A 25,849-nucleotide genomic window follows, 5' to 3' on the forward strand; every position below is an offset into this window, starting at 1 on the left:
TTTCCAGAGACTTCTATATCGAAACCCAGGAGCTTGAAGCCCATTTTAGCGACTGTGCATGAACAAGACTGTGCGTGTTTGCTTTAACCGGTCTGTTTGCCTTGTGAGGTGGAATTAAAAGGGAAGATCAGGTACTCCACACAGGTGAGCAGTGATACCTAGAGCTGCTGAAGAAGTTGCAGTTTCCTCATAAATAACATGTTAATAATTGCACAGGCCCTTTTAATGAATAAATTAGCAGCCATGTTCTTGGTGTAATAAGGAGAGAAACAACATGTGCAAAGAGGAGCCATGATGTTTTATTTATAATGGAAAAGTTAAGTTCCTTAAACTTGAGACTATCTTTATACATTTTCTGACTCTTGTTGATTAGTGTACATTCAAAGATTCAACTGTTTTAGTTCTAGGAGTGCACACTATATCACAATACATAGTAAATACAATATCAGTTTGTTATTAGAATATGATCTATTTTTATATATTGCAAATGACTGTTTATGATGCAATAGCACCAGAAGAAGTGAGTTGTGATATAAGGTTTATAGTAAAGAAAACAAAAACTGTTCATCTGCCGTCATGCTTACTTTCTTTGGCCAAGGCTGCTTAGAGGCTTTTCACAGCATCACATGCAGACAGGCATATAGTGTGTTGCAAAAATATTCACACCCTTTGAATATTTTCTCATGCTACAACTACAATGTATTTTGTTTGAATATTCATGCGAGAGACCCATGAGAAGTGCTTAATAGTAACGTGGAAGGAAAAAACCTGGTTTGCAGATTTTTACTAGTGATACAATCTATAAATTATGATGTGCTTTAGAAGTCCACTGGTTGTTAAACATTAAGTAAAGTTTTACTCTTGTGTGATTTGTTCTTAGTATAAGTACAGCTGTTCTATGAAGGCCTCATCAAGCGTTATTAAGACCAAGTAATTCAATTGCTGAATAGATGCTGTAATTTTCAGATTTTGATTTATAAAAAAAAAACACCTTGAATTTTTTTCCTTACATTTCATCATCTTTGTATGCTGCTTTCTGTTGATGCATCTAAAACTTTCCCAATATAACATTGAGGTTTGTCATGATTAAAGAGCTGTTGATGGTTTTGCAAGAGATTGTAAATCATGGATTGTTCAATGATTCAGTGTCAAAATCAAAATCAAGCAGTCAGAAATCGTTTTGCACAATTTTGGGTTTCTTGTCCAAAGTCGCCATGTTCGGATATGTTTTTGCATGTTTAGAAATGTTGCTCCTTTCAGCAGATCAGTTCTTCTCCCTCTGTCTGATATCATTTCACCGCTCTTGGGTTCAAGTTACAGACCTGGGTGTCTTACCTAAGAGAGCTCTCCCAATATGAGAAAATCTAATGCATCCTGCAATATTAGAGCTTTTCGGACAATCGGATCCTAGGATCGGGGTCAGGCCCTAGACCTGACGCTGTCATTTTAAGTTGCTCTTAATAGCATTAAAAGAACTGCTTCAGCCTCCTGATCTGGACTTATCTGGCAGCAGGGGATTTCACTTGAGTATCGCCGTGCTAGCTCTCAGCTCATGAGGGCTCATTATGTGTGAGGCTTTGTTTTAAAAGTTTTCCTGTTTGGGATTTTTTTTTCTCTCCCTACACACATTGCCAGGACAATGGCCTGCACTGCAATTCCTACTTTGGTTTATTGTGTAATATATAAAGTAAGGGACCAATATCCCATATTTTATAAGGGATATGATAACATAAGAGATATTTATTAAACACCCTCCACTTGCACTTCTTTTGGGTTCCACATTTTTTGATCTGTGTTTTGGTGAAATGCATAGCACTGCAAGGCCTGTGCATTTCACAACATAGGTGGCATTACAGTATTCAGATTAGAATAATATTTTGGTGCAGTTAAAGGGTCAGGCCCATTACAGTAGTGGTTGGCATTGGCCACAGTTGTCCGCCTGCCAGTTTCTGACTAATCTCAAGATTGAACACGAGAGCTGGATGATGCGGGGAGAGGGCCAACTCCACGGCAATTCGGTTTCAGCTAGCGCAAAGTTCCCAAAACATCCCATGTTGTTAGCCTTACATGAGGAGGCTACCTCATTATTTCTCAGTCGTTTCAGTGAGCAAATCCCCATCGCAGCAGTCAGACAGTGTGGCCGTGACGCTGCAGTTTGCACTGATTAGGCTGCAACCTTTCAATAATTTCAACAGACTCCGTTCCCTGTTGCATTGTGCAGCCACATTAGTCACTGCTGTCTTCTCGTCCTCGTGACCTTGGCTGATGTATTGCTTTCATTATCTGCTGATGTACTCGGGATGTTCATTATGCAGTGTTTTTCATATTATGTCGCTGTCGCTTTCTGTTTGTGTGTCTGGCTTTTCTCCAGGTGTGAGGACGGAGTGCTTAGATGAACTGCGTGTCTTCCTGTTGGTCTGTGGTCTCAGAAGAATCAAGGACCCTCTCTATTTGGCAGACGTTTTTTCAGGTTGCTGCTTTTGCAATTTTAGTCCTGAAAGCACTGCAAATGTGCACAGAGTAAAGCAAAGGGTTTTTTTTAGGTTCTAACACGGTCTAAAACATGAATATGCTTTGATGTAAACAATTTCATTCAAACGCCGACTGTTTGGTTAGGATTGTTGTGCTGCAAGAACATGAAGCTCCTTCCAAATCTTAAGGCTTTTTTGCAGCCTTTAACAAATTTTCTTACAATATGATCCTGTGGTTAGCTCTGTCCACTTTTCATCAACAGTAATCAGCAAACAAAGCATATCACCATCCCATATCACCACCATTGTGCCATAATGTTTCTTTTTCAGACAGATGTCCATTGACATTTGCATGTAGTCTAGCTTATAGCCTGACCAAAGCTGCAGACTTTTCGTCGCCACTTTTCCAAAAGGCCAGACTTGTGTAGTGCATTTATACCAATAATAAAATGTACACATGTGAAAATGATCAAAAAAAAAATTCACACATTTTTTTCCTAACTGTGGGATTGAGGCCTACTTCGTGTTGGTTGAGCATATAAAATGCAGTGGCTACATGACACAAAATGAGAAGTTGAAGGGCTTTGAATACTAATGCAAGGCTATGAAATTCATCAAAATGCCAAGTGTGACCCTTGACAGCTGAAGCATTCACTCAAAAGGTATCCTGTGGTGAAAATGATGTTAAAGCTTTACAGCTGACTTTGAAATAATTGGACTTTTATGTCAAAGTGAATTGTAACTATTATTATTGCTATTATTGTTAGTATTTATATACAGACAGGCTTTTATATGTCTTTTTCCTGTAGTGGCTGCCTTTCCGCTTTAACTTGAATTTAGTGAAAACTGTTACAGATTCTCAGAACCTCTAATGTTTTAATCCTTCAATATTTTATTTATTTTCACAGCGTGCAGCTATGGTAATAAGACAGCACTAGAGGGCGTCAAATTGTACATTAATGTTTAGATGAGCTGCGTGAGGATTTTATGTGCATTTGAATTAAAATCTAGTGCACTCATGCCTGAAAGCTAAAGCGATGTGGTGCTGTGAGACAGTACAGTTGTAAGAAGTCTATTAAAATATATGCAGTAATTCATCATCATAAATATTCACCCCCTCGCACTCCAAGCTGCCTATGTTTACATTGCTCCCTTTGCTTTGCATGTTTCAGAGTGGCATTCAAAGAACCTTCACAATATCCTGATCATAATCGGGCCAAAGGTAAGTCGTGATCTCACCTCTTTATGTTTAGATTGTGACAATGCTACTTTAAAGTATGAATAATTCTTTTCTTTGTTTTGTCTGTCATAAAAAGCACCATGCTTCTGAATGTCCAGAGAAACCTGCTGTTTGAAGTCAGGGAGCCTCTAATTGGATGTAGCAGAGATACAGGATTTAGCTGTTTAGCTGGAATTAAAGAGCAGCTCTGGAGGGAAATGTCTCCACTGTCAGCAACATTACTGGTGTTTTTTTTTTTTTTTTTTTACCCTGCTTTTTTTTCCTCCTGTCATGTGTGCCTCTAGCTGTTTCGCTATTTGCTAAATTGATCCACAGCTGACCCCAGATTAGCACTTGCCGTTGACTAATGAACTGTGCAGAGCTCTCCCATTTTCACACAAATAAACAGAGATTTATCTGGAAATGTGAAGGTTTAGATTACATGCAGAGTTTGTGGCCCGGTCACACGGCATCATACCTCCGAACTGTTTATCTCCCATGGAGGGATTAACCGCACCTTTGCTGGCAGTGAGGGGGTAAAAAAAGAAGCTGAAAACTCTCATCATCATCTGATTTATGAAACTAAATCAATCAAGAATCATTTATGCATTATGCATTTACTGTGCATGAAAGTATTCATAATAGTTTTTACATTTGGTGACAGTTCAACTACAAACCACAGTAAAAGTTTGTTTTTGGGGGTTTTTTTGCTTTTGGAAGGGTGTCGAGAGGAGGGATTTAATTTCACAGACCAACATAAGGTGGCACATAATTTTGAAGTGGAAAAAAATGACACATGGGTTTAAACTATTTTTACAATTAAATAAATTAAGAGTTCATTTGTATGCATCTTCTTCACTCTGAAACCCAGTGTTTTCAGAAGTCCCACAAGTAGTAAATGCATTGTAAGTTGAATTCTATAAGTCCAGCTGCTCTTTGAAGGTCTTAGAGATTTGCTAGAGAATGTTAGTGAACGGTGTTATGAAGAGCAAGGAAGTCAGCAGACAGGTCAGGGATGCTGGGAAACTAAAACTGGTCTGAAAACTTCTGTCTTGCATTGCTTGAAAAAAATCCGTAGACTGGAATAGGCAAAATGATTGGAAACCATTCATAATTGTCCTTTTTGGTGCTCTTCATAGTGATGCACCACTAGGTATTGGTCTCACATGAAATTACAATAAAATTAATTAAAGTTTAAAATTTAAAAGTGACAAAATAGTAGATTTCAAGGGGTTTGACTCTTGAATACACTGTAAAGTGTTTTTGACTTCTTAGTCCTGCATATAAAAACCCAAATTCAGTCTCGGTGCTCTGTTCACTTTGCTGTTTCGTTTCCAATCTCTCTCATTGATTTCTGTGTTTGCTGTCTTCATCTTCTCTTCCCCTTGACTTGGTTTGATCTCACATCAATGAGTCGTACTTACGCATCTATCTGTTCATTCTCTCAAACAGTGGTGCCAGGCAAAAGGTATGTTGTGCCTATAGTTTCACTCAAAAAACAGCTCAGTAAGACATAGCCAGAGGCATATGCTCTAACTTACTGCCGCTTCGTGCTTTCCGCTACGCTTTGTTGATGCTTGATGAGACGCTTCAGTGGAAGGAGAGAGACGTGTGATTCATCTCGCCCTGAATCACAGCAGATTCATGTTTGTTTTTCTGTGAAATAAGTAGATCTTAGCAGCTTCAATGTTTCCACGTCTTTAGTTAAAGACGTTTTAATAGCTGCACTTTTTCCCTTCTTTTTGTTTCATTAATATAAACAGGAAACCTGCAGAGGATGTAAATGCAGAAAACTCAGAAAACAGGAGGCAGAATAAGCCATGCCTTGCTCTGTCTATAATGACGCACTATAAATTCCTCCTCATAATCATAATAAGCACTCTGGCTGTGCAACATCTGTCAACAAGAGAAAAATTCAGGTCAGCGGTGTTTGTCAGCAACATCTTACTCCTTTCTTACTAGGCTTTATCAGTTCAATTGAAAATGCAGCTTGTATAAAGGGAGAAATTGCATGAATGGATATACATACTTTTTTTTAATCGACTTTACCTGCCACTTTGTGAACTTTAGAGAAACCGAAATGAAAAGAAGCTCTTTTTTTTTGATGCCACAAGGGAAATCGTTTTGTCTCACAAGCAGCAGAATAACAAAAAATTAACAATATTTCTAAAGCAAATCCCAGTTTGCACCAGAGCACTAAAATGCTCCCCACTGAAAGTGGTTGATTTTTATTGTGCACTATCTTACGAATAAATTAGATAAAGTCATTCCAGGATTGCAAGATGAGAGAGAGCATAAAAACTACCCGTTTGCTTGGTGGCATCTCTGACCCAAATTGCTACGGTTCGACTTCTCTGAGGACAAGCTAATGCACGCAAATCCCACATTGCAATTAATCAGATTGGCCTCCCACCCCACCCTGACCCCAATCTCTGAAAATACAGGATTTCCCAAGAGAGTGATTTTCTCATGAAATAAATTCTTGTGACATTGTTTGTCTTATCTGTCTGATTAAGTTTTCTGTTGGAAACCCTGCTGAAAATAAAGCTGTTATGGATCTAAAACGCCAGTGTTTGTTTGCCCTCTTAATCCTAAATCTACAAATGTATTTATTTTCCAGGTTGACCCTGCACTCACTGCTGAAGTGGAAGCAGTTGTTAAACGGTAAGGACTATGACACAAACACAAACACGCTCCCCTCCGAGGCCACTTTTTTATTCGTTCTGTTTTTTTAAAGCTGCAAACATTTGGGTGTGACATCGAAATACGAATATGAGACATTTCATCTTATTTTTCAGGTATTTGCTAGGGATAAACGATATGTCAGTGTTATTATTATTTGCCAATATTAGTAAATTTTTAGATATCTGTATCGGCCCCATAAATAATACTGGGCCGATATCAATAACCGATATTTATTTTCATCTTGCCATTGTGTTTCAGGAGGGGAAGGGGTTGGTCATGTGACAGTTAATCAGCACAGGATTGTTGGGTATTTAAGCAGAGAATCAATGTCAGTGGTGTGGTTGATTTTTTTTATTTTTATTTTTCCACAGTTTTGAAAGGGTAGGGCAATGCATATATCAGTAAATATTGATTCCCGGTGAAAATAGCAATAATATCGGATAGCGCTACTGGCCGACAGGGTTGGGCGATATGGACTTTGAATTTTATCACAATATTTTGTGTTACTATTTTTATTTCAATAAAAATGATAATGAAATGTTCATTACTTCTTTTTTAAGTAACAGTATGAGTGTGAATGCAAAGCATTTATAGCACCACATCACAATTACTATTTCTGAAAAACATTCACATTTAAAATAGGCTTCCTCAGGTTGTCGCTTACTTAAAGAAGTGTGATTTATATTATTAAACTGCACACAGTATTTGTATTTAATGATATTTTCTAATGCACTGATATTCATTGACGCTCTCATGAAACAACCTGGAGAAAAAAGGAAAAAAATTTTTTTTTTTATAATACTGTCAGATTCTTTGTTCTATTTAATTGTAATTTATCAACACAACAATAAATCAAATGATATAAAAGTTTTCATGAAGAACAGTACAATAAATATCCACCCCAACAGGCCCAAAATGTTCATATTGGTGCATCAATAGTATTTACAGCTGCATCTCAGAGTTCAGAGGCTTTATTTGCAATAGAACCTCGAATATTTAGGTTAACAAAAGTTACTCCTAGATATTCGGCAGTAGACAAAATTGGGTTTGGCTGTGCATTTATGGTTAGCAATATAACCGACATGAAAGCCAGAGAACCGACGGTTGGTTAAAAATGAGCTTACAGGAAGCTGAGGTTCAGTGAAAATAGGTTGACGTCATTGTTCAAACATTGGTTATAGCAAGAACAACCATTTGGTTATTCTCCGAAAAGCACAGAAATTGCTAAGGTTGCAAGTAGAAGCCTTGAAAAGCCTAGAACAAGAAAAAACATCAGCAAGTTGTGGACTGAAACTTTGTTAGGATATCAGTATTTCTTGTTTGTCTGAAGCTTTACAGACAAAAGTGAATAGATTACTCTCAAAGAAGCAAACCACTCATTAGACAGAAGGAGAGGAAGGCAAGACCCTAGTTTGCCAAAAATCTTCTGGTATGAGCCTCAAAAATCCTGGATCAAAGTTTTGTGGGCTGAGCTACATTCAGACTGTCATAAATCAAAATTGGAGACAACTGTGTTCTTTTAGAAATAAAGCCAGCAGTACAGAATGACGGGAGGAGATGACTTTAGCATTACAATTAAGAGATCTGTCAGGACTCTCCTCATACAGACCTTTTCAGAACAATAACTTAGTGTAATAATCATTGTTGTTGGCTAAACATCTATAAGTCATATAACTGACCTTCTTACTGTTCTTATCAGAAATTATTTCTTAGTTTTATTTAGGCTTTTAAATCCCACGGGTCACACAAACCATATGTCATTACATCACTCCCTGGAGCTTCTAAAGCCAGCTTGGCCCCTGTACAAGTCAGCACATGCGTAGCTTTGACTTCCTTGCTAGCTGAGTCTGGGATATAAAGAAACCAGACTGGTTTCAAGCCCTATCAGCACTTTATTCCAAATATGCAAGCTCCTTTGTGAAATGCAGATGAGGGAACGTCTGGACTTGGGCTTGAGATTCTGCCGAGCTCAGAAGTCTACATGGAGAAAAATCTGTTAAGTTAAAAAAACATATAACCTAACTTGCAGTTAGACCTTTCATCACACAGCAAGGTGATTGACCATAACAGCAAATATGTTGATCTGGATCAAGAGATGCAAGGTTTTTGACCTGGACAAGCTTAACATGCAGTGTTAATTTCACCTGCAGAAAAAAAATACACTGGAAGGACTAACCGTTTGGAACAAGTTGCAAGTTAAAAATTTGCTGTAAGATTTTAGTTATCATTGAGTTTATTAATCTGTTTTAAGTCAATTTGGTAACACTTTCGCTCATTTAAATATGTGGTATTAAACTAGAAATAATAATAACTACTGAGATCGCCCTTTAAAAGTTAAAGTCACATGTTTGAGGTCAAATCCAAAAATAACCTAATTGTCTTGACCGTTCTGGTACTTTTGGAGGGGATTGCACATAAAATAGCCGTGCTCTACCAACCATCTCTTTGTTTTATTCTTCCTCCCACTCTCAAATCTTGACTGAGTTTGCAGTTTTCCTGCCAAAGGCTTCCACCACAGCAAAACCCTCTGCAGCAGGAAGCTGCCCTGTCTTGTTAAGACTTTACCTGAACTCACCGTGCGTGTCACACTCAGTGCCGCCATGTGTCCTAGCTTGAGCTTGTCGTTGCCGTTCAACATCATTCACGCCTGTGTTGGCCTCAAGTCTCACAGAACTCAGCTTTGCCTCTGCAGGGCCACCGGGGTCTTCCTGGCGCAGGAGAGGAGCCAACAGGAGCTTCATGCCGCCATGAAAAGGTGCTATGCCGTAGTCAACAGTTCTGTGTCAGAGGGCATGTCAGCAGCCATCTTGGAGGTAAACATTTGCAAGAGGGTTGAGGGGGAAAAATGTTTTTTTTTTTTCAAGGTATTTACAGAGAAATTATTTTCTTACTCACACCCATTCAGCTGTGAATGCTTTTACAGATATTTCTCTACTGCTTTGCAACAATATTATCAAGCTAATTGAAGGGCCGTTACCAAAATTAATTGCCTGACTTCAACATGTCTATTCCTGAGTGGAATCAAGCCTCAAATTCCACTTAATCTTCTTTAAACACAGTCAATTAAGACAATCCACAGTGGGCTCAAAGTCTTCTTACTATGTTTGGGTGTTTCACCCCGCAGCCTGCCGACGCCAATATAAATCGCTAGTTCTGTAAGTGAGAGCAGGCTCGACGGCTGTGTGTGCGCTTTTCCTGCTCCGCTAAAAATGAGCAGGAATGTTTCGTCCCAGAGATTGATTGTACAGGTACTTCAAACAAAGAATTAGAATAATGCAATTCAATTCAGAGAGAAAACACACAGACTTGATATATTCATCACCGTTTGTTTCGCATTATTTTTTTCCAAGTTGCACAGCTAATGAAAAACCTATTTTCTCAGAAAGTGAGATTTTTCTAATATAAGAACAATAAAAAAAGGATCTTCATTATAGAAATTGTGACCTTCTTAAATATATGTTTAAATATATGCTTACCCTCCTTGTGATCTGTGTCAGTAACATATCTTCCAATGATATGACATTTAAATTAGACTTAAGTAACTTACTAATTATTTTTTTTTACTTGAATTTCAGATTCTTTAAGCCATGATCACCAAAATTAACTGGAAAAAAGCCACATGAAATATATCACTGTGTAATGAATCGATTTCATATGCTACACATTTAGAAATACTGAGCTAGATAAAAAAATTTGTCATACTCTTCTAATTTATGGAGATGTACATTCATTCGCCTCTGCTTCTCAGGCAATGGACCTCAGAGTACCTGTTCTGGCGAGGAACATACCAGGAAACGCAGCTGTGGTGAAGCATGGAGTCACTGGGCTGCTGTTCTCTTCTCCTCAGGTATACAGTCCCTGACCAGATCACCGTTCTCTGCTGCCTAAACAGCATCTGTGGCCCACATGCTACAGCCTCATCATTTGCCTGAAGAAATACTTTGATTTCAAAGTTCTGAAACACTGATTCACAACACCCAAATTAACTTACTTTACTTCAGCACATTATTTGATTTTATTGTGAAAACACAGATTAATTTGAGATTATACTTAATCAGAGGAATGCAGTTATTAAAGTACACCCTTTTTGTAAATATTTCATTATATCTTTCCATAGGACAATGCTGATAATATGGCACTTTGATACAATGCAAAGTAACTCGAATAATTGTAAATTTTCTGTCCCATGAAAAATAAAGTGCAAATGCTGCTTTTAATGTCTAAATTACTGACATCAAAAATGAAACTATCCAAATTTGTACGCTATTAGCCATTTTCCATTCCTGGTGTCATGCGAGTCATTAGAGTTGAAAACACAAACAGGACAAGACGTTATTATTTTTTTAGCGGTTGACTTTCTTTGTGTCCTTTTTGTTTAATGTTAAATTCAAGGCACGAGACTCTTCTAACTCTTCAATGAAGCGTTAGAAGGCCTCAGGTGGGACTGGCGAGCGGGTGTGTTAAATGTAGTGTTATCACTCTCGCAGTTGGCAAAGGACTCTGAGAATATAAAATAAAAAGAAAAAATTGTAGCTCTACATAAAGATGGCCAAGACTATAAGAAGACTGGCAAAAGTCTACGGCCGCTGCCTTGCTAAAGAAACTGGACTGACCATGCATGTTTCCACACCTAGTCCCTATTGAGCATCAGTAGGATATCTATAAGTGGAAAGTGGAGGAAATCTCCAACATCCATCAGCTCCATGATGTTGTCATCGAGGAGTGGAAGAGGATTCCAGTGGCAGTCTGTGAAGCTCTCAGTGCCCAGTAGAGTTAAGGCAGTGCTCAAAAACTAAGGGTGGTCACACAAAATATTGGATTTTTCGACATAATTTGGACAATTTCTCTTTGTGTGCAGTGGTTTGAACACTATTGGTTGTGTTGAGTTATTTTAATGAGACTTCAAATTTACAGTTCAACAAGCTGTACGCTGACTGCTTTACATTGAAACAACGTGTCATATCTTCAGTGTTCTTCCATGAAAATATGTTAAACATTTATAAAAACATCATATTGCGTCATGTCGATTAATTGCAAAAATGTAGCAGCAAACTGGAAAGCACTAAATAGGACTCTTGTCATAAAACCACGCAGTTTCCTGCTTTAGCTGCGTCTGTTGCGTAGGGAGGATATCATATGCTAAGGCCAGTTGTCAGGGAACTAAAGCATGGCCATGCCATGCTGTGACTTGATGTTGTTGTGATGGCTGAGTTAAGTCCTCTCCGCACGTGTGCTCAGCTGAACTGCTGCCAAAAAGGTCACACAGATGGTTGCAGCAACTTTGACCAGATAAACTATGACCTCAGCTGGTACTGATAGCCAGCAAGTGCCTGTTGGTCTGCCGTCTTTTGACTCTAGACATTTTTTCTTGTTTTAACAGCTTCTCTTGATTTGGTTAATTGTGTTTTCAGTTTGTAAAACCTTAAATGAGCCTGACCATTATGGATGTTTGCATACACTCATCGTGAGCATCAATTTGAGCTGTTCCTACACATCTGGCATAATTGTACACCAGACAACTGGAATAAACCCAGACAATTTTCGTTGCTTTAAAACCAACTAGTTACTTTGCTTTAAAGCCCCTTGAGGGGGTTAGGTAACTGGTTTACCTTGGCCAAACACTTTTTGTTGCCATCAACAAGCTTCCAGAATAATTCTGGTTAAATATTTCATACATATTTTTGGCAGAATTTATAGAAACTATAATAATTCCTTTTTTTAACACATAGGCTAAGTGTTGACCTTCTTTGTCTATTAAAAAACCAGTTTTGATATACATTTGGGATAGTTGTTTTGTCAGAGATCCCAACTGTGTGCAGGTTTCAACCATGTGACCCATTACTTTAAGCCCCCAAAAAATGTCTAATGACTGTACAATGTCAGCAGACATTGAACCACCAAAACTCAATTCTGTCAAAGTGTAAGAAGCTAAAACAACTTGTTACAGTCCACAGTTAGGCAAGTTTGATGTCACCATAATTTGAGAAGATGCAATTTCTTGCATGTTTCAAAAAATTGCAACTTTACATGGTCAACTGAAATTTGCAACTCCCGACATGGACAATCCAAATCCCTTTTGGAGAATTGCTTTACATTCCAAACAAGACAAAGATTGAGCTGTCTTGTCAGAGTAACACAAAAATATGTTTGGAGGTGTAAAGGTGAAGCTTTCAATCCATAGAACACTGTACCTACCGCCAATTATGGTAACGGCAGCATCAGTCTGTGGGGCAGTTTTTTTTATTTGTGTTATCCATGTAACGCAGAAAGTGGATGAAATAATGATTGAAAACTACCTCCTAATTCTTCAATTTCACTTTAAATCAACAGCTGGCTGGTTGAACCTTTGTATTCAAGCCATGCAGTTATCCCAAACACATTTGTGGAATGGATAAAGTAGGTTAGCATTCAGCTTTTGGAAAGCTCTGACCTCAACTATTTTGAAATCATGTGTGAACTATTGTTAAAAGCAACTTTCATGTCATGTATGGCTTTTCCTGCCTGGATATAAACATTTTACACATTAGCTGCTGCTGATTTCTCAAAGCTCTCATATGGCCAAAGAGAAGAGCCTCTTCAGACATGATTGTTTCGCTCGAAGTGAAAGCTGAAATAGTATGCAGCCTGCCAGTGGCTTAAACTCGGTGCACCCGTTGGCTCGTCACAGCACTAAATGTTGGCTGCTGTCTCGTAACAACACACAAGGCACTTTGACTTCATTTCCTTACACTCTTCCCTCGGCCTGCTGGGCCGACAGATGAGCAACTAGAAATCTGCATGATTGTGTGGATGAAAAACATCTTAACCAGGGATCAGTCAATTTTTTATTTGCTTTTTTTTCCTCTTATACAATTAATTGGACAATATTGTTCAGCTGCAACATATGCATTGTTTGTTGCCCTCTTTCGTTCCTAAGCAAATGAGAGACGGCAGCCAAAAAACATACAAAAAAACCCCCAAAACTGTTGGATATCCATATTTGGATCTGAAGCCATAAATATCTTCTACTTTTGGCAATGAACAAACGCCTTTGAAGTATTTAATAATCAGTGTACTGGCTTCTATCTTGGGTTCTGTTCCTTTGCCTGGGATTTTTTTTAATGCTTTAAAGTAATATATCTCCAAGCAACTTCACTGGTAAGCTTTAAGTAGCTCTTGGCAGTAAATGGGTGTGATTTTGGCTTTATCCTTTACAGGAATTTGTGCACCAGTCTCAGAGGCTGCTGTCAGATCAGGAGCTGAGAGAGAGAGTGGTAAGGAGTGGAAAACTCTACGTGGAGGAACATCACAGTGTGAAACAGGAGAGGGAAACATATCAGAGGCTGGTGGACAAGCTGCACAAGGCCCAGTTTTTAGCCTAACTGTATACTTTCTCAGGAACTTTAGTTGCAGAGAAGAGGACGTACTGTATGTATATTCTTTTACTTATTTAATATACTTATTCTTATACTTATTTAAATACAATGAAAGTTTTATCAGCCCTTCCTCACTGTAAGCTATGTAACACTGAACCAAAAGCATGGATGTGTTGGAGTGTCGCATAATATATATAATGTCTGTGAAGTTGCTGTCATGTATATAAATATAATGTAAGTTCACTGGCTGTGAAGCAATTTTACATAAAGGGAACTAATAAAAAAATTGCAAATGAAACGAAAAAAAAACCTTCCTCTGATTTTCTTCACTGGTTGATGATGTGAAAATAATTGATACTTGAATTATGTCCCATTCTGGTGAGACGAAAACGTTATGCTGGCTAACTCGTTTATTTTTAATGAAGTGCAGCAAATGGATTTTCAAGACCCCAGCAAAATCTGAATCGGTTTAAAAGGCAGAGGGGTAAATGATGTCCTTCACATTTGCTGTATAAATTTCGGTTTTGGCAATTCACTGAAGCTGGGATGGATAGAAAAACTGTAACATGAAATGGACATTAAAGAGGTATCTTAGTGGTTTACCTGCATTCTGTACCAGATATGATAGACGGTTGCTCACTAAACCTGTTAAAACTTTCTGTTTCCCTGGTGTAAAAAAGGGAGACTTTTTAATTCTGGTTGAAAACAAATGATGTTGAGGAAAAAAATCAAAAATAAGAAGCTTCCTTAACCTGTTTGGAAAAATCGTCTTTATTTTAGACCTGCTAGTGAATTTCATCAACCTAAAATAAAGTTCAGCTTCCCAAATAAGGTTTTCCTGACATGGTCATTTGCAGATTGGCAGAAATGTGCAAAAAACTGAAATCCACAACTTTGTAAATACCATATGACACAGTAAAGGTCTTTATCAGTTATTGTAGAAGAAGCATTGGAAGAATAAAATTGGTCAGGGGGGATGAGAAGAGGCCAACAACAATACTGAAGAAGCTACAGAACATTCAGATTAATAGTAGCTTTCTAGATGTGACAATCACCTGAATTCTCCATTTGTCTGAGCTAAAGAATATGGTCGTTCTTCCAAAGTACTGAAATCTGGCTGAAATCTCCCATGACTTTGCAAAAGACTGTTCTAGTCTAGTAAAACCCAACTTGAACTTTGGGTCAATAATTCCTAAAGAATAGGTTATCACAGTGAATTATGGTTCGGAGAGTCTCAGTCTTTGGGGTAATTTAAAGCTGCAGTATGTAACTTACATAAACAATCAGTTTTTTGTTATTTATTTCATCATATATCATATGAAAGAGCAAAAAAACATTAGGCTAGATCAAAAATATTTGCATCATTCTTATATCCAGAGTGGGATCAACAATATGCATGATTTACAATGAGAGGGACGGGTCTCCTTTCTGCTCTGTTTGAAGGCTGTGTTTGCTGCATGACAAGGCTGCTGTCAGACTGACTACCTGTAAGTCCTTCGACTGTGCGAAGGTTGGCTCTCTTCTTGCTGTAACTGTAGTAAGATTGGTGCTTTCACATGTTGTCATAAAAGTCTCTGTTAACACAGAAAAAAGTTGTTCCATGTGTCGTTAGTCACTTAAAAAGAAAAAGGAGCTGATAAGTCGCTAAATATAACAACAAAGTCGCTAAGTTAGCAACAGTGCAAAGCGAAGGGTGTGAGGAGTGCGTACACGAACTTGATTGACCACACTAACACCTTCCTCCTGGCTCTGATTGGTTGTTTCTTGTCAAGCAGTGTGTTTCTGCAGATGGCAATAGAACCACAGCTAGAACGCGGAGGAGCTCAGTTTTTGTGTCTCATACTGTCACGACATAGACCGTTTTAAAACAATATATGAAAACCATATAGTTTATAATAAAGTGACATACTGCAGTTTGAATTTCAGATGGAATAGAGGATTTGGTCAAGGTGACTGAATGGTTACGAACATTTGAGTCTATCCCAAACATGATAGTTCTGACCCAAAGCCTTCAATGTTTTATTATTGTCAGGATCTTTGCGAGTCCAAGTATACATCTAAGTCAACAAAAGGATGAGTCTGTCAGAGGAAATAATATATTTTTAAATGGCCAAGCAGTCGTTCAAAGCAAATCTGACACTATATCTGCAGGAATCACCTGAAGAGGGCTGATCTGACTGATTTGCAAAGCCTTTTTGCAAAGTAAAGAGAGTAAATTTCCAAATCAACATATGGAATGCTGACAGACTACTAACAAAGAAGAATAGTAAAAATCAATTGAAAAATGCTTCAATAAGGTATTAATACACACTATTGTAATCATGTTGTTTACTCTTTTAATTTTTTACCTTCTAACCAAGCTGCCCACTTTTCAGTTGAATTATACAGTAGGAGTGATGTGCTATATGTGGGAAAGATTTTGAACTTTTCAATCATGGTCACATTTCAACAACCTGACATTTTTTTACTGTAAATTATAATAATTGTTCAACCCCACAGTGTGTTTTCTTTTTATTTCGATGCAATGTCAAAGAATGTTATTTATGTTTTTAATAATAGAAAAAAAACTGAACATAATATGCATTTTATTCTTTTAAATTAGTCATTTTTATGTAAAAAAAATTGTTTGGCTGAACTCAGTATTGTAGGTGTTAATTTACATGTTTGAGTTTTATTTTTAAATATTTTGCTTTTCTTTTTTCCTCAGTATTTTTTAGAGTGTGGTGCATCAAGGGTGCCTCGTGCAGCATGAACATGTTGTGGCTTTAAATATTGTCTATACAATAATGTATCCGCTCAGCCATTTGTAGCATTATCACATATATCCACTCTCATATATTAAGTATATACAATATACAAGACATGTACATGTAAAAGGCCTAAATGGGCAATGAAATGTTGAGGAGGCCTGATACAAAATCCCATTTTCTTCACAAAGGCATTGAGGTGATCGAAGCCACATCTGCTGTACATGTGAGGTCTGATCAGGTTCTGTGTTATAACTGGTCCCCAGGCTTTATGATGGGCACTTGAGGTTCCTCCCCACTACGCTCTTCCTTTCCAACCCAGTGGATGCCATGGCCGTTTTCCTTGGGTGAGAGGTGTGGCGAATGCTGGCGCTCCAGTGTGGAGAACGTGGTGAACTGAACTCGCTTTCTCTTGCTGGTGGGCGAGTGAAGGGACTCGCTTTGTATGGGTTTGGTTCGATGGGAGCTGGCACAGCTGAGAGGAGAGTTTGTTACGGAGGCCAGGCAACTGGGCCTCCTGGAGAGAGAGGCAGTCTTGTCGGGCCCAATGTCTATCACCGTGGTCGCTGTATGTGAGTCTTGCTGGATTGGACTGCATGGCACAGTCATCACCAGCTCAGCGTCTGTGCCGAGCCAGACCCAGTCGTGCCTATGCCCTGTGGGCTCCTGGCCATGAGAGGGAGGCTTCTTATGCCTGAACTTTACAACATATGAGATGCAGTTCACTAGGAACACCAAGATGGCTAGGCAAAAAACACCCAGCAAGGCATACATGCCAATCTCCAGGTCTGTGAGAGGCCTGTTGGCCAAAGCTTCTTCACCGCTTTCTACCTCTGGCATTTTTGGTCTAGGGATCTCCACCTTGGTGGGGAAGTCGTTGTAGTTTACCAGATTCCCAGGGGCTTTCACAGTGCTAGTAAAACTAATACTGCTCATGTCTTCCACTATCATGTTGTCTGAGCTATATACTTTGCTGCCTTCTCTGGGGCTGCTCACGAGGCCGACATTCACTACGCTGGTTGGACTGCCAGTGTTTTCTGGTCCTTTTGTCTTGCCCACCCCTCCGAGACTGCCGCTAGTCACAGTTCTCACAGTAGATCTGATTGTGGTTGGGATCTTCTGAATAGCACTCTCCTCTTTGTTTGAATTTGGGATACTCGAAGGAAGAAACTGTGATGGCCTCCGCTGCTTTCTCTCAACATCCATCTCTTCCCCATCGTTGCCATAGTCATTGTTGCTGTCTTTGTTGCCAACGGAGCTCCGGTCTACGCTGCGGGTTGCTCCACCTGGCCGCCGAGTGTTGGCCTGAAACTTGACCTTAAGGCTGCCGTTGCCCACAGCCACCGTACTTTTGCGTTTAGACTTTTGGCAGGATTCGCCGATGGACATCTCTACTCTAACTAGGACTCCTTCACCCTCACCCTCTGCCACTACAAGAGGAGGTCTGCCCTGCACTGACACCACTCCCTGATCAAGAGATGTCACTGTCAATCGGTAGTTGGCTGGATCATAAATGTCAAGAGGCGTCTGGTTGCCATCACTAAACTGGACCCACGAACTGACCAAAGCTTCCTAAAAAAAGAAAAGAGAGAAATAACAAGAATTATGGTTTCTTCTAAGCTTTTTGTTCCCTCAGAAACATTAAAAATAAATTATAGAATAGTACCTGTTTTGGGCTTTGTAGAACCTCTTGTGTGGTTGTTGTAGCCAAGATGGCCCTGCTACTTCCTGAGCTGCGTTGTAACATCATAGAGAGTCCAGAAACCACTTGAACACCTAACTCTGTGATGCTCACTTTGTCATCCACAACTTTGACTGTTGTCTTTGCCAAGATAACATCTGACAGTGGAGAAAACACCTGTCACACAGCAATGTCGGACAAGAATAAATAAATAAAAGGTGAGTTAGATGGCATCTTTATATGGGAATCCAACTTCACTCAGGTCTTAATAAATGCCGATTGTGCAGTTTGTCACTTGCTAATTTCTAAAAGCATAATAATTAGTGGTTCAGCCTGTTACCTGGATGTTTGTGGTCCCAAAGTCTCGTCCTGAAAGCACCCTTCCTTCCTGAAGTCTTGCAACTCTTGGGTCCTCGACTTTCATGAAGTATCGAACCAACCTTGTAATATCCACCTGCCAATCAGAGCCCAGGAAATAGGCAGTAGGGTCCCGCGGGTCTTCCTGCTCAGCCACAAAATGGGTTAGAACCCGCACAAGCGCATGTTGAAGTTGGAGCATGCAGCCTTTCCCTTTCCGTTCAGCCTCTTCACTGTTCCAGCCAGATCTGGGATAGAAGCACGCAAACACACGTGACGTTTACACCTGTTACATAGGAAATGTCAACCTTCTGTCATCTAACCCTGCCTCTTTGCTTCTTTGGATTATTCCAAATTACAGAATCATGTCCTTTAAATTCTGTTGTTTAAATTGATATTACCTAAATCGCGTGTTTAAAAAACATGTAGAAACTAAATAAGGGGATTTTGTTCAATGTAACACTGTATATGTGTCTCTCACCTTTTTGAGGTCAGGATTGGAACTCGCCAGCTTTTGATCTGACTCAGTTCTGTGTCTGACAACTCAATCTGCAGAGGAAGCTGAGGCATCCACACGTTTAGCTCGAGCTGAGCACTCAAGTAGCTGTAGCTGAAGTTTACTACCATCTTCACCTTGCCTTTCGTCTCCTTGCCATTCACAAAGACATAGTCACATCTGTCTGACACCTGGACGGAGGATGAGAGAATAGCGGAGGAAGCAATTCATCAGATCACACATATCAATTTGATCACCTGTCTAACACCATCAATTTGTATTCACACTAGTACATAGACAATCTCTATCCAACGCAGAGCAAATTTGTTGTCCATGAAGGAGATGTTTGTCTTCTAACCAAAGACAAAAAATAATTAAATATTCCCATAAAAGTCACTGTTTTAACAAATAGGTCGTTCCTACAACAACAAATGGGCTTGCAGCAGTTTTGCTCTGCATGCTACCACCGTAACGTCAGCTGGCTGTAATAAAGCATCGTGATGATCACCAGTCCACAGCGTTAGGAAGAGGCAGCATTGCAGTTTTATGTTAATTCACATATCTTGAAGTGTGGTGCTCACATCAGTGCTCGAACCGCCATGTGCATTCGTTGCATCTTAATTTCAAAGGTGACCTTTGCAAGTTTTTTAGGTGTTCACGGAGCTCACGGACGTTTTGTGACATTTATCAGGAGTTTCTCCTTGATCTTGTTAACAGTTTTTCTTCTGCTTTCAACTAATTAGACACATGGTTCTCTCACTGTGGTACTGATGTCACATGTGCTACATAAACTGCCGGTATTAGTACTTTGAAGAATTTTTATGTTGGGTATAATTTGCGAGGTATATATGAATAAATTAACCTTTGTACACTCATGAAAAAACTACCCTTTAAATTAATTCACAGCCAAAACATGCATGCCTGAACAAAAATCCCAGATCAAAAAAAGTCTTTAAACTTTTCTTTTTTGTTTCTCTCTTGACTTGATGAAAACAGCCAAAGGTTTAATGACTGCCAGAATTTTCACTATGTGAATTTCAGCTTAATTTTCTGCTTTGATATTTTTCTTTTTATAAAAACGTTAAATAGTTTCTTTTTTATAAAATAAATTTATGGGACTTGGACTTCTGTAATGACATTATTAATGTGTATGTGTAATGTGTAATACAAGAATTTCCGCTATAGTGGGGAAACAGTTGAATCTGAAGCAACACAATAATTATTTTTTTCAAAGTCACAACTGTTTGTCAAAATGAAATGCTGATATTTCCAGATGCCTAGTTTTCTACTTAGAGGCCACTAAACGTAAAGATTTAGTTTCACAGAAGCCGGAGGGGCATTTTTGGCATCCAAAGAGAGTCTGGATCTAAAGAATACTAATTCATTCAAACCAGTTTTGTGTTGCTTAGATTAGACACATCCAAAACCTACCACTGTGAATGGAGAATAATTCACTTTTTGTGTTGGAGTATATATTTAAGGGGGGTTTAAGTGACATGTACAAAAAAGAAATGCTCAAGAGTTTCTTCAGAAATCCACAACACAAGATGTGAGTTAAAATGATAACGAAATTGTAATGAAAATGAAGAAAAATAAATGAACATGGGAAAATAGGTGTAACATCCCACTAATACCCTCCTGTGATTATCTACTTACAGTTGAACATACACTGCCTGGCCAAAAAAAAAGTCGCCACCAAAAACTGGTCACACTCTAATATTTTGTTGGACCGCCTTTAGCTTTGATTACAGCCCGCATTCACTGTGGCATTGTTTCAATAAGCTTCTGCAGTGTCACAAGATTTATTTCCATCCAGTGTTGCATTAATCTTTCACCAAGATCTTGTATTGATGATGGGAGAGTCTGACCACTGCGCAAAGCCTTCTCCAGCACATCCCAAAGATTCTCAATGGGTTAAGGTCTGGACTCTGTGGTGGCCAATCCATGTGTGAAAAAGATGTCTCATGCTCCCTGAACCACTCTTTCACAATGTGAGCCCGGTGAATCCTGGCATTGTCATCTTGGAATATGCCCGTTCCATTTGGGAAGACAAAATCCATTGATGGAATAACCTGGTCATTCAGTATATTCAGGTAGTCAGCTGACCTCATTCTTTGGGCACACAATGTTGCTGAACCTAGACCTGACCAACTGCAGCAACCCCAGATCATAGCACTGCCCCCACAGGCTTGTACAGTAGGCACTAGGCATGATGGGTGCATCACTTCACCTGCCTCTCTTCTTACCCTGATGCGCCCATCACTCTGGAACAGGGTAAATCTGGACTCATCAGACCACATGACCCTCTTCCTTTCCTCCAGAGTCCAATCTTTATGCTCCCTAGCAAACTGAAGCCTTTTTTTCTGGTTAGCCTTACTGATTAGAGGTTTTCTTACGGCTACACAGCTGTTCAATCCCAACCCCTTGAGTTCCCTTCGCATTGTGCGTGTGGAAATGCTTTTGCGTTCACAATTAAACATACTCCTGAGTTCTGCTGTTGTTTTTCTTCGATTTGATTTGACCAAACGTTTAAGTAATCGCCGATCACGATCATTCAGGATTTTTTTCCGACCACATTTCTTCCTGGAAGACGATGGTTCCCCACCATCCTTCCAGTTTTTAATGATGCGTTGGACAGTTCTTAACCCAATTCTAGTAGTTTCTGCAATCTCCTTAGATGTTTTCTCTGCTTGATGCATGCCAATGATTTGACCCTTCTTAAACAGACTAACGTCTTTTCCACGACCACAGGATGTGTCTTTTGCCATGGTTGTTTAAGAAATGAGGAGTTACTCATTGCATCAGTTGGGGTTAAATAACTTGTCGCCAGCTGAAAGATAATCGCCTATGCAGTACTTATCCAATAGGAGGCTTGTACCTATTTGCTTAGTTAAATCCAGGTGGTGACTTTTTTTTTTGGCCAGGCAGTGTATAAGAGAGACAAAAAATGTGGTCCTTCACTTTAGGACGTACTGTATACTCATGCACAGCAGGTCTTGTCCGTTAAAGGAAAGTTGAGAGTGTTCATCTTTATAGAATTCATGAACTAGTCATTTTGTTCAAAAGAGAATTTTAAAGCAAACTCTAAAGCTGTGCGCAGAGAATGGCTCCTCTGACCCTCAGGTTTGAGAGAAATTTCTCATTTCCATATCAATGTAGCCATGACAACTTTTATCATGCTCTTACTGCACTGTAAAATAAAACCCACAAAAAAAAAATCTCTAATTTATGGTAAAATACCGGCAGCTGTGGTTGCCAGAATTTTTCCGCACTGTAAAATGACAGTAAAATTCTGGCAACTACAGAATTTTCCATAAATTAAAGCTTTTTTTACAGGGTGGATTCATTTTGTCCTTTTCCTTAATGGAAGGATTTGGATATCGGTAACTGTGGATCGGTGAACCACAGTTGGTCCCGCCATCCCTGCATACCAAATAAATCTGCTTCTGTACCAACCCATATTCAGGTTCCAAAATGTGATACTTGCTAACTGATGTACTCGGTGAAAAGATAACTTTTTACGTGCAACTCAAGCTGATAATGCATTTTCAAACACTGAATCAATACATCAAAAACTACAAAAAGAGGTAGTAAAAGATTTGACATTCTATTTCAGATCTACAGCTCTCAAACAATGTATACCACACATCTGCCCACTGCTAAATGAACCATCTATTATTGCTCAGCTACCTCACATTCGCACTAACAACAATATTATCTAATCACACTCTAGTATTTAGTTTCTACACTGACGAAAATTCACTCGTCTTGTCATACTGGATGCTTAAAAGGTGAAACTGGGACCTTGACCTATGTTCTGATCAATTCAGGAAATAATTATGTGACTACTTGGGTCCACTTATTGAGAGAGCATTGTAATGTCATTCCTAGATAGTCACTTAATTCTTAAATATTGAAATGAGACAGTGGCAAAACAACAGAAGTAATGTACCCTGTCCTGACAGAACACAGTAAATTTCACACCCTTGATACCAATTTTTCAATAAAACAGGATCCATGGAAAGATAGGAAAGAGCGTGACATAAACTTTAGCATTTACAGAGCTAGTACTTGTGATACAAAATGATGAATATAATAGAATAAAACTGAATGAGACTTTAATTGAAACATAATTAAAACTCAGTTGGTGAAACCTTGCAGTTAAGTTCAGGCGAACAGCGTCTGTTTCACGAATAACCGAAGGAAAAATACAAAGATTTGTGTGAGGAAGATGGAGCAATATTTTTCTCAGAGCCCGCTGAATGTGAGTCATTTCAGAACTGAGCTGTGCTTTAATCATAAGCCCATGATAACATGACCACATCACTGTCCACTCTCCTTTTTGCCAACTGAGATGTAATGACATATTTTCTTATATGATCCATAGATGAAATTTCAAGAAACATTGCTAAAGCTTGAATTAGAATTAGAATGTGACCTTCAAGACCTTGTTTGTGCAAATATATTTTTAATACATTAGTATATAAGGAATGCTGTTTTGTTTACTGGCCCCCCAGTTATTTTTGACACAATTTGATTGGTCCAAAAATATCTTCCTGTTTTTAGATATTTATCTGAAATAGGATTTGACATTCATCGCCAAGCAGAGCAATAAATGGAAATGTCTGCTTTGCTTTCACTGGCACAGCTATGTTTGTAATTTTCTTTCCCAATTAACACATATTCTATGAAAAATATGACTACATACTGCAAAAGGTGAGTTACTGATTATTTGAGTGGCGATTTGATCAACATGTAGTAATCTCCAAACCGTAATAAAAAAAAGAAAGTCCTCATTCCACCGAAGACTCACTAGTTTTTCAGTGGGATACTTAATTATGACACGTCCAACTGGAAAATGTCTTTACATATATTCAGCCTTTGCATTTCTCCTGCACATTGGAAAATGCCAGCCAACACAGCAGATTACACTTTCTTTCACGTTCATCTTATGATGTGAGCTGTCCATTATAGATAAATCCGTCTCCATCTATCACTGGCATATTTGATACCCCTTAGGCACAGCAGAGGAGGAAGGATATCAGTGTCAAGCTGTTAGACTAAGAAGATTAAAGTGAATGTTTGTGACCGGAGCAGCCATTAGGTCAGCAGACACGCAAGGAGCTTAGTATAAAGGAAAAGGCGGGTTTATTACAGGGTTGAAAGGGACTACTTCATTCACTTTCACATTTTTTATATTCATTCATAATTCCACTTTCTTAACACCTTTATCCACTCAATGCGTGTTTATCCCATTCTGTCGACCTCAGCAGGTGTTTGAACCAAATGAAATTCACTTCGAAAGCAAGGGCGTTTCATGTTGGGGAGCAAAATTAAATAAATTGATACATCATTAAAACATTGATTAAATGTACCATGAATACATACATATTTAATTAAATGTCTTTTTTTCTTTCTATTTAATAATATATTAAATATGTCTGTTGGAGCTATTTATTCTTTATTTCTTTATCCATTTGAATTTTGTTAGTTTATTCTTAGATTTCTATTTTTTGTATTATTTACAGAGTTAACTTGCAGGTTAATAATTGTTGATTCTATTTATCTTTGGTTTTCTTATTTTTCTTATTTATTCTTTCTGAGTCAGACAGGAAGTAAGGTGGGTCAGTCCACTTTCTATAAGTGTAGGGGCCTGGTAAAGGACCAGCAGGCATTTGGGTTTGGGGCCTATGGTTTTTACTTGCTGTAGTGTTGATTGTTTGTCAAACAAAAAGTCCAATAAAAGTTCCATCAGCCACTATAAGGCACTGGGGTCAAGATTCTTCATGCAGAGCAAGAGACGTAGACAGGAGAACAAAGGAAAGTTTGAACGTTGTAATTGTTTGCTGAAAAGGAAAATAAAAGCAACCAAGACAGTCAACAAGTTTGGACATTAAACTTCTTTTGCCTGCGTGAAGAATCTTGACCCCAGTGCCTCATAGTGGCTGATGAAACTTTTATTGGATGTTTGGTTTGACAAACAATCGCTACTACAATGTCATTAAGCTACTACAGTGCAAACTTACAATAGCCAATGAAGGTAATTAATGAATTGTGTGCGTTTAACTATTTCATGGTTCCTGTTCCTGCAGCATCAATGCGTAATAACTTAATCAAAATCCCGACAGTTCATTGGAGAGATTTACAATTAGCAGACAACATAGAAGCAGTTAAAGTCGAAGATTTGATTGAGTGCCAAGTTTGTATCCTTATGAAATGTGTCCTGTACCGGCATGGACTGAAAGGCCACTCAGCAAGGAGGAAGCCATTACTCCAGAACAAACTCAAAAGAGGCAGATTGCAGTTTGCAAATGCACACAATGACAAAGATGTTCATACGTGGAGCTGTTTTGCCATAATGACCATCATTACATTATGAGAAAAAACAGAGATACTTGTACATTATCAAATAAATCTCTGACATAAGCTTTCTCTGACTGTTGTGGAATTTAACAGATAGAAATCATTTTTGTAATTTTAGTTGACGCAAAACGAGAGAAGTTTGGTCTGCTTGTTGTGTATGTAAACTTTAGGTTTCAACTGTGGAAAGATTGAATTCAATGATCCAAAGATTGTACCTTGAGAACATCTTCATCAGTGGAAGTGCAGTCTGTGTAGTCAGAGACATCTGTGACCAATCCATCTTCTTCCACAGCCACCGTCCTCACAGGCATCACTACTTTCTTTCCAGTCAGTACAGCTGTGTTCAGGATCTCTGTGTCCTGCAGGGAATGTAAAGATCAAGCAATGTCATCAGAACAGCAAATATAACATTTCAATGTTTCCATGTTTAAAAATATGTATGATTCAGACACTGAATGTTATTTATTTTTTTTTA

At 38.6% G+C, this 25,849-nt stretch overlaps 2 protein-coding genes across 5 annotated transcripts in view; one reads left to right on the top strand and one right to left on the bottom strand.

The window, feature by feature from the left end:
* Nucleotides 1-25,849, top strand: part of glt1d1 (glycosyltransferase 1 domain containing 1) — a 39,863-nt gene that overhangs the window by 11,645 nt on the left and 2,369 nt on the right. Inside the window, exons 7-12 of one of the 3 annotated variants that reach the window (XM_005806923.3) lie at nucleotides 2,372-2,470; nucleotides 3,644-3,693; nucleotides 6,311-6,354; nucleotides 9,068-9,188; nucleotides 10,124-10,222; nucleotides 13,572-16,216. In XM_005806923.3, the coding sequence (XP_005806980.1) occupies nucleotides 2,372-2,470; nucleotides 3,644-3,693; nucleotides 6,311-6,354; nucleotides 9,068-9,188; nucleotides 10,124-10,222; nucleotides 13,572-13,736 (578 nt within the window). In that variant the 3' untranslated portion in view covers nucleotides 13,737-16,216. Of the gene's footprint in view, nucleotides 1-2,371; nucleotides 2,471-3,643; nucleotides 3,694-6,310; nucleotides 6,355-9,067; nucleotides 9,189-10,123; nucleotides 10,223-13,571; nucleotides 16,217-25,849 lie in introns of those variants that run through there. The other 2 variants (XM_023343188.1, XM_023343187.1) reach the window with 2 other exon arrangements.
* The window catches only part of LOC106699860 (transmembrane protein 132D-like), a 46,951-nt gene continuing 37,421 nt past the window's right edge, over nucleotides 16,320-25,849 (bottom strand). For both annotated transcript variants that reach the window (XM_023343185.1, XM_023343184.1), the window contains exons 5-9: nucleotides 25,590-25,733; nucleotides 18,997-19,202; nucleotides 18,499-18,763; nucleotides 18,144-18,335; nucleotides 16,320-18,049 (exon numbers count right to left, since the gene is read on the bottom strand). In XM_023343185.1, the coding sequence (XP_023198953.1) occupies nucleotides 16,727-18,049; nucleotides 18,144-18,335; nucleotides 18,499-18,763; nucleotides 18,997-19,202; nucleotides 25,590-25,733 (2,130 nt within the window). In that variant the 3' untranslated portion in view covers nucleotides 16,320-16,726. The remainder of the gene's footprint in view (nucleotides 18,050-18,143; nucleotides 18,336-18,498; nucleotides 18,764-18,996; nucleotides 19,203-25,589; nucleotides 25,734-25,849) is intronic.

Source organism: Xiphophorus maculatus, chromosome 12 (genome assembly GCF_002775205.1).
Source record: "Xiphophorus maculatus strain JP 163 A chromosome 12, X_maculatus-5.0-male, whole genome shotgun sequence".
NCBI classification, from domain to species: domain Eukaryota; kingdom Metazoa; phylum Chordata; class Actinopteri; order Cyprinodontiformes; family Poeciliidae; genus Xiphophorus; species Xiphophorus maculatus.